This window comes from Balaenoptera musculus, chromosome 2 (assembly GCF_009873245.2).
Source record: "Balaenoptera musculus isolate JJ_BM4_2016_0621 chromosome 2, mBalMus1.pri.v3, whole genome shotgun sequence".
NCBI lineage: Eukaryota > Metazoa > Chordata > Mammalia > Artiodactyla > Balaenopteridae > Balaenoptera > Balaenoptera musculus.
In genome coordinates, this window is record NC_045786.1 from 43,843,094 (window position 1) to 43,855,787 (window position 12,694).

The 12,694-nt window shown below is 49.5% G+C and overlaps 1 protein-coding gene across 1 annotated transcript in view; it reads right to left on the bottom strand.

The window, feature by feature from the left end:
• The window catches only part of FAM174B (family with sequence similarity 174 member B), a 32,956-nt gene extending 21,361 nt beyond the window's left edge, over positions 1 to 11,595 (bottom strand). The window contains exon 1 of the mRNA XM_036845178.1: positions 9,856 to 11,595. Coding sequence (XP_036701073.1) covers positions 9,856 to 10,199 — 344 coding nt within the window. The 5' untranslated portion in view covers positions 10,200 to 11,595. The remainder of the gene's footprint in view (positions 1 to 9,855) is intronic.
• Positions 11,596 to 12,694: the final 1,099 nt, after the last annotated feature.

The following is a 12,694-nucleotide window of genomic DNA, read 5'->3' on the forward strand; positions in this document are numbered from 1 at the left end:
TCCTGGCCATGGTTTATTTGGTCCTGGGTGCCACGCATGAGTGACACTGAATAATTGAGCTAAAATCATGGGCCCAGAGAGATGGCCTGATACTCACAGTCACCTGAGGTCCTAGATCTGTTCACCAGCAGTTCAGTCACAATGAAGAGGTACTAGTCATTACCTATACAGCCTAGCTGTTCCCCTCCTCTCCTGGGCACTGTCCCCTCAGGATTAACAAAGTGACCCCACTGTTGACTGATCGCAACGCCGGCCTCCAGCACCCAATGCACAGTGTGCCCCGGGCTTACATTTCACACAGGACCACATACTGTTGACAAGCCTTAGGGTTCCTCTTCATAACTCCTCAGGGTTACGCCTCCACCTGCCCCCCACCCTTGTTTCCCTTTTCTTCCCTCAATCCCTGAGGGACAGATCCAACTCTCATTCTTCCAAGAAAAAAATAAGCACGCCCCAGCTTTGACCTGTTTAAGGAGCCACGTGAAATATGGCCACAGCAAACGCCCCAAGACCTGTTCCTCCCAAGTGTGTTTGCAAAGGGTTGGGTCCACTTCACCCGTCTGTGAGGTGCCAGGAGAGGCAAGCGAGGCCGAAAGTGAGGAAGGAAGCCTCTAGGGGCAGCTCTGTTGGTTCAAGGGCAGTGGCAAGATGACCGAGAGGGACTCTTTGGTGGACCCGGGGACACAACCACGGCCTTGAAATTCTGGGGTCACTGTGCTTCGGGACACATGTCATAAATGACCCTTTCAGCATCCACTTGTCCCTGCCACGTGGTAGGGGAGGCGGAGGGGTGTCAGTCCTTGCTGCCACTGCCCCCCACTTCAGGGACAGTCCACACTTCAGGGACAGTCACTTCTTGACAGAACTCCCAACCCCGCCACCGCAAGCCAAGATGTCCAGCTGCGTGGCTGGCATTTCCGTGGTGTTTCTGTCACACTCTTTCTCACCAAGGCTTCTCCCCTGCCTGACCATCCCCTTCACCATGCCCGCCTCTCCAGGCCCTTCCGGTCCTCCTGACACTTTCCTCTTCATCCTCCTCTTCACCCACTCGAATCTCCAGCCCTCGCTACTGGTCCTTCCAGCACCTTCCACTGGTCTCCCCCGCCATCCTGCATCCCCGAGGCAGCCACATCACTATTCATCCATTCACTCAGCAAATACATATTAAGCACCTAAAAGGGGTCAGCATTACTAAAGCAGCCCTTTCATCATTACACTCCTGTATTCAGATCCTCCATTTGCTCCTCTGACCCACTACTAATCCCAAAATCCTCTGGCTGGGATTCCTGTCTTCCAAAATCCGGCTGCAACAGGAAAAGGAGTGGCGGAGGAATACTGGATCGGAAATCAGACTCCCGCCCTTCACCAGCCATATGGCCTTAAGCAAGACACTTCATCACTCTGCAACTTGATTTACTCATCTGTAAAATGGGATTCCGACAGCACACTCCTCACAGGAATGAGGAAACATATAAAATGTTTAGCACAGAGGCTGGTATACAGTAAGGGCTTAATAAATATTAGTTGCTATTATTATTATTGTCACCATTATTTCGAGGTGATCATTCTCACAAACCCTGCCCACCGCAAAACCTGCTCGGCCAGCCTGTCCTGGAAGAACCTCTTCTTTTCCCACCCCATCAGGTCCTAATCCTCCTACTCCTCCCCATATGCCTTGCCTGACCATTATGTCCCCCGCCAAAGTCCCTGGGGCTTTGATAAGTCCTTTGGCAACTTATCAAGTGTTGCTTTTGACACATGACTCCCCTACAGAATTAGATTGCCTTTCACCTGCCAAGTAGAATCATACAAAGGCATTATCCTATCTCCCAGATTGAATTGGAAACTCCTTCACCTCAGCTGTGTTCTCTCAGCACCTTCTAGGCTTCCAGTGGGTCATTAAATACACTGGTAAGATTGCTCCATCCATTCAGCCATGCTCTCTCCTGGGTCCCTGGCTGAGCATTGGGGAGACCCAACTGACCAGGCTAAAACCCAGCCCACCACATCTTGGAGGCCCAGAAAAGGCCAGGCTGAGCATCAGAACACCTGGCCTTGAGTCCTACTTTTCCTACAAACTCACTGGGTGGCCTTAACAAACCCTTCCCATTTCCGGGCCTCAGTTTCCTCATCTGTACAATGGGTAGAAGGAGGGAGCTCAGTGGCACTCTGAGTGCAAAGAAACCCCACACCCAAGAGGTTACAAGGCCCTGAAGCCCTCCCAGGCCTGAAGAGCCCTGCCCAGGCTCTTTGCCATGGCCCCTCTTCTGCTCCACACCTGCCAATGAGAGGGCGTTGCCTTCTCCCTGCACCCTCAGGAAAATAAATATCAAGTCTGGATTCCTGGCAGATTGCCAGGAAGATAAAATACAGATTTTTAAAGTGAAACCATGACAACATGATTCTAAATTCATGGTCCCAGAATTTCCCTTTGTGAATAGTTAGAACCAAAACATCAGCCATAAAACTAAAATCCCAGACACAACCTATGAAGCCTTCTCTGCTTAAATCTGGGAGGGTTTCCCTCCTGTGACACTCTCCTTACAGGATGCCATGCAGACACTGACACTGGAGACAGACCCCCGCCCCACCCCTAGATGTGCCCCGTGTCTCCAGAAGGGCCTGTGTTGGCAAAGCCCCCAAACTTGATGACTACATGGGCATGAGAGTTTACAGGCAAAGCCAGATAAGCCGGAGGGCTCAGGGTTAAATTAAAGAGGGATTTTCCTCCCTTTCCAACTTGATAGAAGGGATCAGTGGCAGGTCCTAAGTCCTCACAGGCCTGTTAATAAGGGCAGTCATGAGGCACCTCCTTCCCCAGGGGAATTCAGTTGTGTGCGGGACCCTACATGGGGTCCTAGGTGTCCAGGGAGGCTCACGGAGGCTAAAGAGTCACCAATTTCATATTTGCAAGGCTCAGAAACAGATTCACTTGCCTGATGATCTTGGCCATATGGCTGAACCCTCATTTACAGGCAAAAGCAAGACCAAAACGTTGGGTATAAATTACATCTGTTTTCAGAATCGTTTTTTTAAATACAATAGGACACTTGGCTGCTTAAAGGAGAGCCAGGGGTTTGGCTGACCCAGTCTCATTCCAAACATCCCAATAGCCCTGGGCAGCAGGTACTTTAATTAGTGCTGGGAAGCAGATGCCCAGAAAGGTTCAGTAAACTGCTCACGTAGACAACCAGGAGGCCCGCACCTGCGCTACTGACATCTTGGGCTGGATCATTCTTTGTTAAGGGGGTCTGTCCTGGGTACCGTAGGATGTCCAGCAGCATCTCTGGCCTCTACCCACAAGATGTCAGTAGCATCCCCCTCCCCAAGTCATGACAATCAAAAACGTCCCCAGAAACTGCTAAATGACCCCAAAGCAGGCAGAATCCGCCCCAGGAAAGAACCACTTGAGGGACCCTATTCCTCCCACACACTATGACTTCTTTTTCAACTTGGTGGAAAACTGAATCAAAGGCATACTCTCTACCTTGTTTTTTTTTTTTTGCAGGTTGTTTTTTGTTTTTTTAACATCTTTATTGGAGTATAATTGCCTTACAATGGTGTGTTAGTTTCTGCTTTATAACAAAGTGAATCAGTTATACATATACATATGTTCCCATATCTCTTCCCTCTTGCATCTCCCTCCCTCCCACCCTTCCTATCCCACCCCTGTAGGTGGTCACAAAGCAGGAGCTGATCTCCCTGTGCTATGCGGCTGCTTCCCACTAGCTGTCTATTTTACGTTTGGTAGTGTATATATGTCCATGCCACTCTCCCACTTTGTCACAGCTGTTTTTTTTTTTTTAATCTGGATTTTTGCTGGGTTAGATTTATTTAACACTTTCTTTACTGTGGTGTGTAAGATTAAACATCCATGGGAATTGGATGAAAGTACAACCTTCCAGTAAGACTAATAAGTCCTGGGGATGGAGTGGGCATCATGACTATAGCTAACACTGCTGTGTGATAGACGGGAAAGTTACTAAGAGAGTAGACCCCAAAAGTTCTCATTACCAGGAAAAAAATGATTTTTTCCTTTTTTCGGCGTCTATGAGATGATGGATGCTCACTATGCTTATTGTGGTCAGCATTTCACAATATATGTAAGTCAAGTCGTTATGTTGTCCCCGTTAAACTTATACAGTTCTGTGTATCAATTTTATCTCAGTGAAACTGGAAAACAAAGAAAAAAGAAAACCCACTTGAAAAGTAAAAATTAAATTAAGATAAATATGTTTCACAACTATAGCTTTTCCCCCAATTCAAGACCTTGGTCAAGCAATCAAAAATGACCTCCTGATAAACAACAAGGTCCTACTGTATAGCACAGGGAGCTATATTCAATATCCTATGATAAGTCGTAATAGAAAAGAATATGATAAAGAATATATATATGTATAACTGAGTCACTTTGCTGTACAGTAGAAATTAAACACAACATTGTAAATCAACTCTACTTCAATAAAATTTTTTTAAAATGACCTCCTGGTGCTACACAAGTGCCACAATCTCAAAGTCATAAAAAGGGGCTTAACTTTCTAACCAGGGCTCTGCCCAAAGCTCCAATTCATTAAAATAATATTGATATACTAATGAGCAATAACTAAAAACTTTTCAGAACACTTTCCCCAAATCCTGAAAGCATTAAGCTTCTATATTTTCTCTTAAATAACTTTTATTCTTAGGACAAATGTAAATACACAGACAATGGGAGATCTGGGGAATCCAGGAGAAGCAGGAACGTTTTTGTTCCTTTTCAAAGACCTGGCTTAGTAATTCACTAAGCTCCCGTGGTTCCAGCGTCTTCAGGACACGACAGCATGCACCTTTGCCACTGATCCAAGTGCAACAGCTGGGCAATGTCAGATCACCTAGAATTTACCTTCCTCTTCGTCCCCCAGGAAGCACCAAAACAACCCTCCTTTCAGATAAGACGATTTTACACAGCTTTTGAAATAAGTGGCTGGGCATGCAGCCAACAGAGATCTGGGAGAAGTGTGGCCTGGGCAGGAGAGCTGGGAGACTCGACAGGATGGGGAAAGGATCCCCAGGAGGAAACGAAAGTCGTGGTTTCAGGTGGCAGTTTCTAACTTGTCTCTACCTTGTTCATAAGGCACCACAGAGTAAAGTCAGATTCCCCCTCAGATCTCAAAGGGTAAAGTCAGACCTCAGAGAGCATGGGGGGCAAAAGGTACTGAACAGCGGCCACTGGCTTAACGCTCGTTATCCCTGAATCCATGCAACCCCATGAGACGCTTTCCAACATCCAAAAATTGGAGGAGTTTTCTACTTCCTAAACACAGCTTCTTTATTGATTTCCTTCCAGCTCTCATAAACATGTCAAGCAACAGACCTAGGGGGGCTGGCCCTACTGCGAGCCAGGCAGAACCGCACACACACACACACACACACACACACACACGCACACACGCACACGCGCACATGCGCACACACACACATATACACGAAGGTACTCTGGCTCGAGGGCGCTCTGCCTCCAAACTGCCTTTCCCTCCCTCCAAGTTTGTCTCCAGTCTTTAAACAGTTTTCCTTAATGATTCCAATACATGAAAAAGCTGTAAATGATTCTGCAGATGGGACATCACATTGATTAATAAGTATGGGAAGAGACAGCTACTCAACCTCAGTAAGAACTGGAGATCTGCAAAAGCAAGCAACGAGATACCCAATCATACCCATCTGATTGAAAAACATTAGAAAGTCAGATAATACTAAGTGTCAGATATGATGGGAGGATCTGAGAATCCCCAGATACTGCAGGTGGGAGGGTAAACTGGTACATACTCAAGGAAACCGTGTAAGAGTACCCCTGGGACCCAGGAATCCCACTCCTAGGGGTCCACCCCATACTCTCTTATACAGGTCCTCAGGAAGACACACCTAAGGATGCAGCAAGGAGCTGAGTGCACAGACAGGGAGAAAGAAAATGAATAAATGTCCATTGAAAGGAAATTCAGACAATGTAGAAATATATCATAAACAATAAATAAATACATAATGAAGAATCTCGCACAGTCACACGTGTACACACCCATACAAAAAATTCTTTGCACATTCATATATATATATTATTTATTTATTTAATGAGCTCATACTACACATGCTGTTTTGTAACCTGTTTCACTCAACAGTATATAGTGAGTATTATATTAACAACATCATCTTTCACAGCTGCACAGCATTTCATTGTAAGGACTACCATAATTTATTTAACCAATGCTCAATTGTTAGATACCTAGGTTACTTAAACCTTTTCACTATTAGACAGAACTGCTCTGGACTTCATTGGCCATGCATCTTTGCTTCCTCTTCTAAGTAATAAAATTAGAAGCAAAGAATAGGTATTGCAGTAAAAAATGTGTGTACCTTAGAAATGGAACTGCTTGGTTAAAGGTATGTATCTTTCTTACCACCATACACATTATCTGCTTCTAATTGTTTACCACGATACACATTCTTTGCTTCTAATTGTAACAGTTTCCTTGGATCCACATTCTTTCTGCTGTCTGGCAAAGCGACTCCTTCAGGGAAAACAGACACACGGGTTATGTATAAGCAATAATACTTACTACACTCTTCCTCCTTTACCTCCCTCCCTTCTCTGTATCCATCGTTACGGAAATGACGGCCACTGTCCAAATAAGTCCCGATCTCACAGGTTCCCAGCATCAGCCATGCAGCTCGTCACAGAGGACATCTTGAGAAGCATCAGCAAAGCAAAATACTTAGGGGTTCATTCATTTGCTAAAATTACCTTTATCAGATGCCCGCTTGTGCTTGGAGCCACAACAGGCGTTAGAGAGGCACAAACGATTAAGGGCCAGTCCTGCTCTTCGGAGCCCTCCGCCTGGTAAGCTCAGCGACACTCTTGACTCCAAGTAGAAAATCCCAAACTCACATGTGCTCTGGAAGGGGGCCTGGCTGGGAGGCTTCTCGGAGGAGGTGACACACAGGCAGGCAAACAGCAATGAGCTGGCCACGTAGTCTTGGTGGTGGAGGGGACCCCAAGCAGAGGGTCAGAGGGACATGCGGGGCTAAGGCCACCAGATGCCGCTGGAGAACGCCTGAAGGTCCAGCAGGGCGGGAGCAGTGGGCAAAGCTGAGATGGGGGCTTGAGAGGGAGGCGGGGCCCTGGTTAGACAGAGCCAGCTCGCCACCACACTGAGAAGCCTGCGCACGGGGGGATGAGTGGGCAGAAGAAGGGTGAGGCCAGACGAGGGAGGATGGATGGGAGTGGGGACACGGCTGGCTGCAGGAACACCAGCCTGAAGGATACTGCTGTGACTCCGGACACGAGGGAGGGAGGTGAGTCAGGCAGAAGGGCTGGCAGGTGGGGAAGCTCCGGTGGGGGAAGGGGTATGACCCAGATGAGACAGTCTCAGGGAGACGTGAGAGGCAGAATAGCCAGGATGTGGTGACCGCATGCTAAGGAGCTAGGAGGGGAAGCAGGTAAGGAAGACGCCCAGTCAGGGCAGCAGGCCTTCGGGAAGCCCGATGGAGCAAGCGTACAGAGGCCCGTGGAAAGGTCACAGTACAGACCACAGACTTGTAGTGTTCTCGAGTCTACTGGATGACTTACTCCCCTCCCTGGGATGCAACTTTCTCCTCTGCAAAGGAGCACATGGGACCTGTGTATCATCAAGGCCCTTCCCAGCTGTAAAATGCTGTAAGTTCCTGTCCACATCAGAACTGGGGTGTCAGCTGTCCCCCTGGAAACTCGCCCCAACAAGAAGGCCTTCCTGGAAAGAGAAGGCACATCCATAAGCAGCCTCTCCTGTGAAGTCGGAACCTTCCTCCAACACCCAGCTCACAGGCCAGCAAGGACCCATCCCTTCCAGCCCTGAGTACCGGCTCTCCTGCTCAAACACGTGCCCTCACATCTGGCCACATGCTGCTTGCTTTTCTCCCCCACTCCTGGGTAATAAGGAGCAGACTGGCAAAATAGTTCAAATACCGTCTTAAGAAGTACACCGCCTTGTGGGCTGAGCAGCCTATTTTGAGCAAAATGTTTCAAACCTCCAGGCTCAGAGCTGCTCTAGGCACCAACGTTCAATGCAACTGAACAATCAGGAAGGCGGTAAAGGACTACGGCGCGTCTGCTGAAGGCCAGGCCATCCTTGGGCAGGGGGACTGGACATGCCCACCCTCCAGGACTGTCTGCTGAGTGTGGGAGCCACCAGCCTGGCGTGAGAAGGGCCGTATGGAGGACGCACAAGGCTAGGGCTGGGGGAGGCCAGAAGAGGAAGCAACCGCCTGGCTCGGATGTCCAGGTTCACTACCCAGAGGACGGAGCACGGGAGCTGGGCCCTGGTGGCTGCGTGCAGTCATGGCAAGTGTGCAGTGGGAACTGGCCCAGGAGCGGAAGAGCACAAGCCAGCAGCAGGGAGAGTCAGGAGAGAAGTGACAGGAGGTTCAGAAGGGCTGGCTGGTGGCCACAAGGTGCACTGGGGCTGGTTTGTAAGGGTCTGAATGCCACATCCAGGCAGTGGCTACAGGGAGCCACTGAAGTTTGCAAGCAGAGGATGAAGGGCAGCGGGAAGGATGGGGTACAGAGAGGGGCAATTCAATGTCCACTGCACATCAGGGGATCAGCACAGTGAAAAGCAATGTAGCCGGAGCCAGGGCAGGGGATGGGGCGAGGGGATGTGGGTCCACAGTTCCCCCTTCTCCATTTTCTCAGGACCACTGCCATTTAATCCTATGGCCCCACAAAGAAGCACCTTGACTCAAAGTCACACAGCAACCAACAGCAAACCTCAAGGGAGAGCTCCCAACCCTGCCTTTCCAGATCTGGTTTCTGCTCCTGCTCTGAAAATGCCCACAAGCCCCTGGCCCCAAACCTCCAACAGCTGATCAAACACCCAAGCACACTGTATACACTTGGAAGGGGAAGGAACAGGCTGTGAGTAACTGACACACACATGCCCAGATTTCCCAGAGGCCCGCCTGAGTAACAGGACACACTTGGTTCATTTCCTGCAAAACCAGAATTTCCCAGGCATTAGGGGGAAATGCATCCCTCCTTGCATCCCTCCATCTCCCTACTCCAGAGACCGCGGCCATCCTTTCTAATTTCCCACTTTCTCCCTGAACTTGAGCAACCTACAAAAAGCCTCTCCAAGATCCCTCATGCCCCTGCAAATCTTCATTGCGCAGTTCATTCAGGCAGGGTGGTAGGCAGAAAGTCACTGAGGCCACCAAGGATGGCCAAACATCCTAAAGCCCAGCTCCAATCCCTGGTGCAATGCGCGCCTCCAGTAGGTATCCCCACAGGCTAGACACTGCTTCTTTTGGTAGCAGAACCGATGAAAAGAAAAAAAGCAGGTGGTGCCTGAGAAGCCCTCAGAGGGAACAGAGGGAGGGGCAGCAAGGTGGGTAAGGTTCAAATCCTACTTCCACCACTGAGCTTACTTGGACAAGCCACCTTGCCTCTCCGGAAAATTTTTCCTCATCTGTGAAATAGGTATAAAAATAAATTCCGTGTAAGGCTGTCAGAATTCGGAGCGCTATCGTTAGTTGTAAGCATTAGTGGAGAGTTAAAAGGAATTCAATATTTATTATATATTTATTGATATATAGAGATACATATCATAGCTATAGCTATAGCTATAGATAGAGATATCGTTCGAAGGGGAGAAAATTCCTGAAGTGTATAGCAGGGGAAACCAGCCGAGTGCTACCCTGTGGGGCAGGGTCGGGAGTCCCAGGCTAGCAGGAGCGCACCCAGGCGCCGGGGCCGGAGCATCGGTGCGCGCAGGTGCGGCGGGCGCGCAGTGACAGCAGGTTGGCGGTGCAAGTTGGCCCGCGGGGGCTGCAAAGGGGCGGCGGACCCACCTGAAGACGCGCAGCAGCAGGCAGGCTATGAGGAAGGCGGAGAAGGCGCACGCCACGATCACGGCCGCCTTCAGGGTGGGCAGGTCGCGGAGCAGGCTGGAGATGCGGGTCACCAGGGCGTCACCGCTGCTGTTGGAGCTGCCGCCGCCGCCCGCCGCCTCCCCGGAGCCCATCCCGGTGGCGTTCCCGGGCCCCGGGCCGGGCGGCGGCCGCGGCTGGCGCTCGGATCCGGACTGCGGCGAGGCGGCGGACTCGGCTCTGCTGGCGCGGGCGGCGGGCGCGGCCAGGAGCGCGAGCAGCAGCAGCAGCGGCAGAAGCCGCGCGGGAGGCGGCGCGGCGCGCATGGTGCGGTCCGGCGGCCCGGGGTCGGGCTGGGCGAGCGCGGCGGAGCCCTGGGTCCCGCACCGGCGCCGAGGCCTGCACCGGCTACTCCCGCGGCGGAGCCAGGCGGCTGCGCGGTGCTTGGCAGGAAGCTGCGGCGCCCGGAAGAGTCCGAGCCGCCCGCCGCCGCCACGGCCGCCGCCACCAACACGTTGCACGGAGTCATTCGACGGGCCGCAGCCCCACGTGGGCGGGGCAGGCCACCAGGCCCGGTGCGGGCTGCGCTGCGCTCCGGGCGGCCCCAGTTCCCCCGGGACCTGGCACCCCCTTGGAGAAGTAACAATAGCCAGGCGCTGTGCTGCACATTTCACATTTTCTCTATTTCATTTAATCCTGCATCCCCCTTAGGAGACAGGTATTTCTGTTACCCTCCTTTAATAGTTGATTCAAGACCCAGAGAGCCAGCTCATAGCAACCCAGGTTGTGTCAGACTAAGAATCAAAGACCATGGCACCCGGGGCAAGCCTCCATTCTACAGATGCGGAAACTGAAGCCTCCAGAGTGAAATGGGCTGCCCGATGCCCTATGCAGTGCACATAGTTCAACATCTCCCCAGTTAACTTCTTTTTCTCTGAAAGAGTTTCTTATCTCATGGCTTCCATTTTTCAGACATTGTGCACCTCTGCTTATGAACTGGATTAGGATGTGCATTTCTGCATTCATACCTTTGCTGTGGAATAGTCTTCCTCCCAGGTTGAAGTTTCAGACGCCAGGGAGTAATTGGCTTGCTGCCTCTGGTTTGTAAGCTAAATGATACTTAAGTGGAGAAGGACAGTTAATGGATGTTCTAGTGTGAGACCCAAAGTCGGGAACTGATGCAGGGCACAGAGGGCTTTCCTGTATCACTAGGAACTATACTGCAGGCCTCAGGTTCCACCTTTCAGCATGAGGATGGATCCTGGCAGGAAGCTCTCCAGTAACAGGTAAACAGGTAAACACACATAACAAGTACTCAGTGACCTTAAACAGCTCACTCCTGGTCCTACTAAAAAAAGCAACAGATAAATAAAATATAGTACAGTGTAGTAGTTAGCTATTGCTTCCTAACAAATTATCCCCAAACTTCACAGCTTAAAACACACACATATATTATGAGTTTCTGTGGTCTAGGAATCTGAGCATAGCTTAGCAGGGTCCTCTGCTTCAGGGTCTCTCGCAAAGGTGCAATCAAGGTGTCAGCTGGGGCTGGGGTCTCATCTGATGGCTCAACTGGGGAAGGATCTGCTTCCAACTTCAATCACTGGTTGTTGGCCAGATTCAGCTGTTCATGGGCTATTGAACTGAAAGCCTCAGTTCCCCACTGGCTGTTGGCCAGAGACTGCCCACCGTTCCTTACCATCATGGCAGCTTGCCTCATCAAAATGTGCAAGTCTAGAAGACAATAGAAAGATGCTGTTAGCAAGACAGAAGTCACTGTCTTAGGAAACCTGACCACAGAAGTGACATCCCAACACCTTTGCTATATTCTGTTGGTTAGAAGCAAGTTACAGATCTTATCACAAGGGAAGGGAAGTGTACAAGGGTGTGAATATCAGGAAGCAGGGATTATTGAGGCATCTAAAAAGCTGCCTGCCACGTATAATGTGACACATTTTGATTTAGTGGGATGAACAATAATCAGGTTATCAGAAGTCATTGCCCGGGAGGTACTATTTGAAATGCACGTTGAATAGTCCAGCATGCCACAGTGGTGAGAAATTTGGACAGATCACATGCTTTAGGTCTCTTCCAACTCTAAAATACCACTTTATGGTATGTCAAAAATGTGTTGGTAGAGAGCCAGCATTTTATCATATCATCATGATAGAATTTAGAAAAGAAATTTCTTAAAGAACCACTGGCGACGTCCATGATTTTGCAGCACTGCCCTCTAAGGCATAAACCTCAGACATCACAGGCTTATATTTTTGTCCTTATCAAAAATTCCTGCGTGGTAGAGTAAAGAAGGCCTGGGCCTTGGAGCCTCTAGCCAGGATGAGCGGTTTGACCGCTGAGTGGCCTTGGCCAAAGACTTAACCACAGAATTCAAGTCTTTAATGTCTAAAGTGAGGATAATAATACTTAGCTCAGGAAGGTCACTGGAAGCATGCATAAGAAGGGAGAAAACATTAGTGCCCTTATCCTTCTTTTGCCGCAATTCATGGACTGGAGTAGACTTGCTTGGTTGTTTAAAATTGACTTAACACCAAGAATGTACATAAATGTTAGATTATTTTAGTAAAGTGAAACTTTAGAATCTTTCCTTCTTCCTGATTATTTGCTGTGCAAGTCATCACAACAAAGAACTTACTTATAAATTGCCCTAAATTAGAGTTCCTTAAACATTTTGAATCAACCAACCATAAACAATGACATTTTAACATGGAACACTGCTGACAGGCAACAGAAACCAACTGGGACTGATTTCAGGAAAAGGGAGTTTATCGGAAGCATGTTGGGTTGCTTCTAGAATCAACCA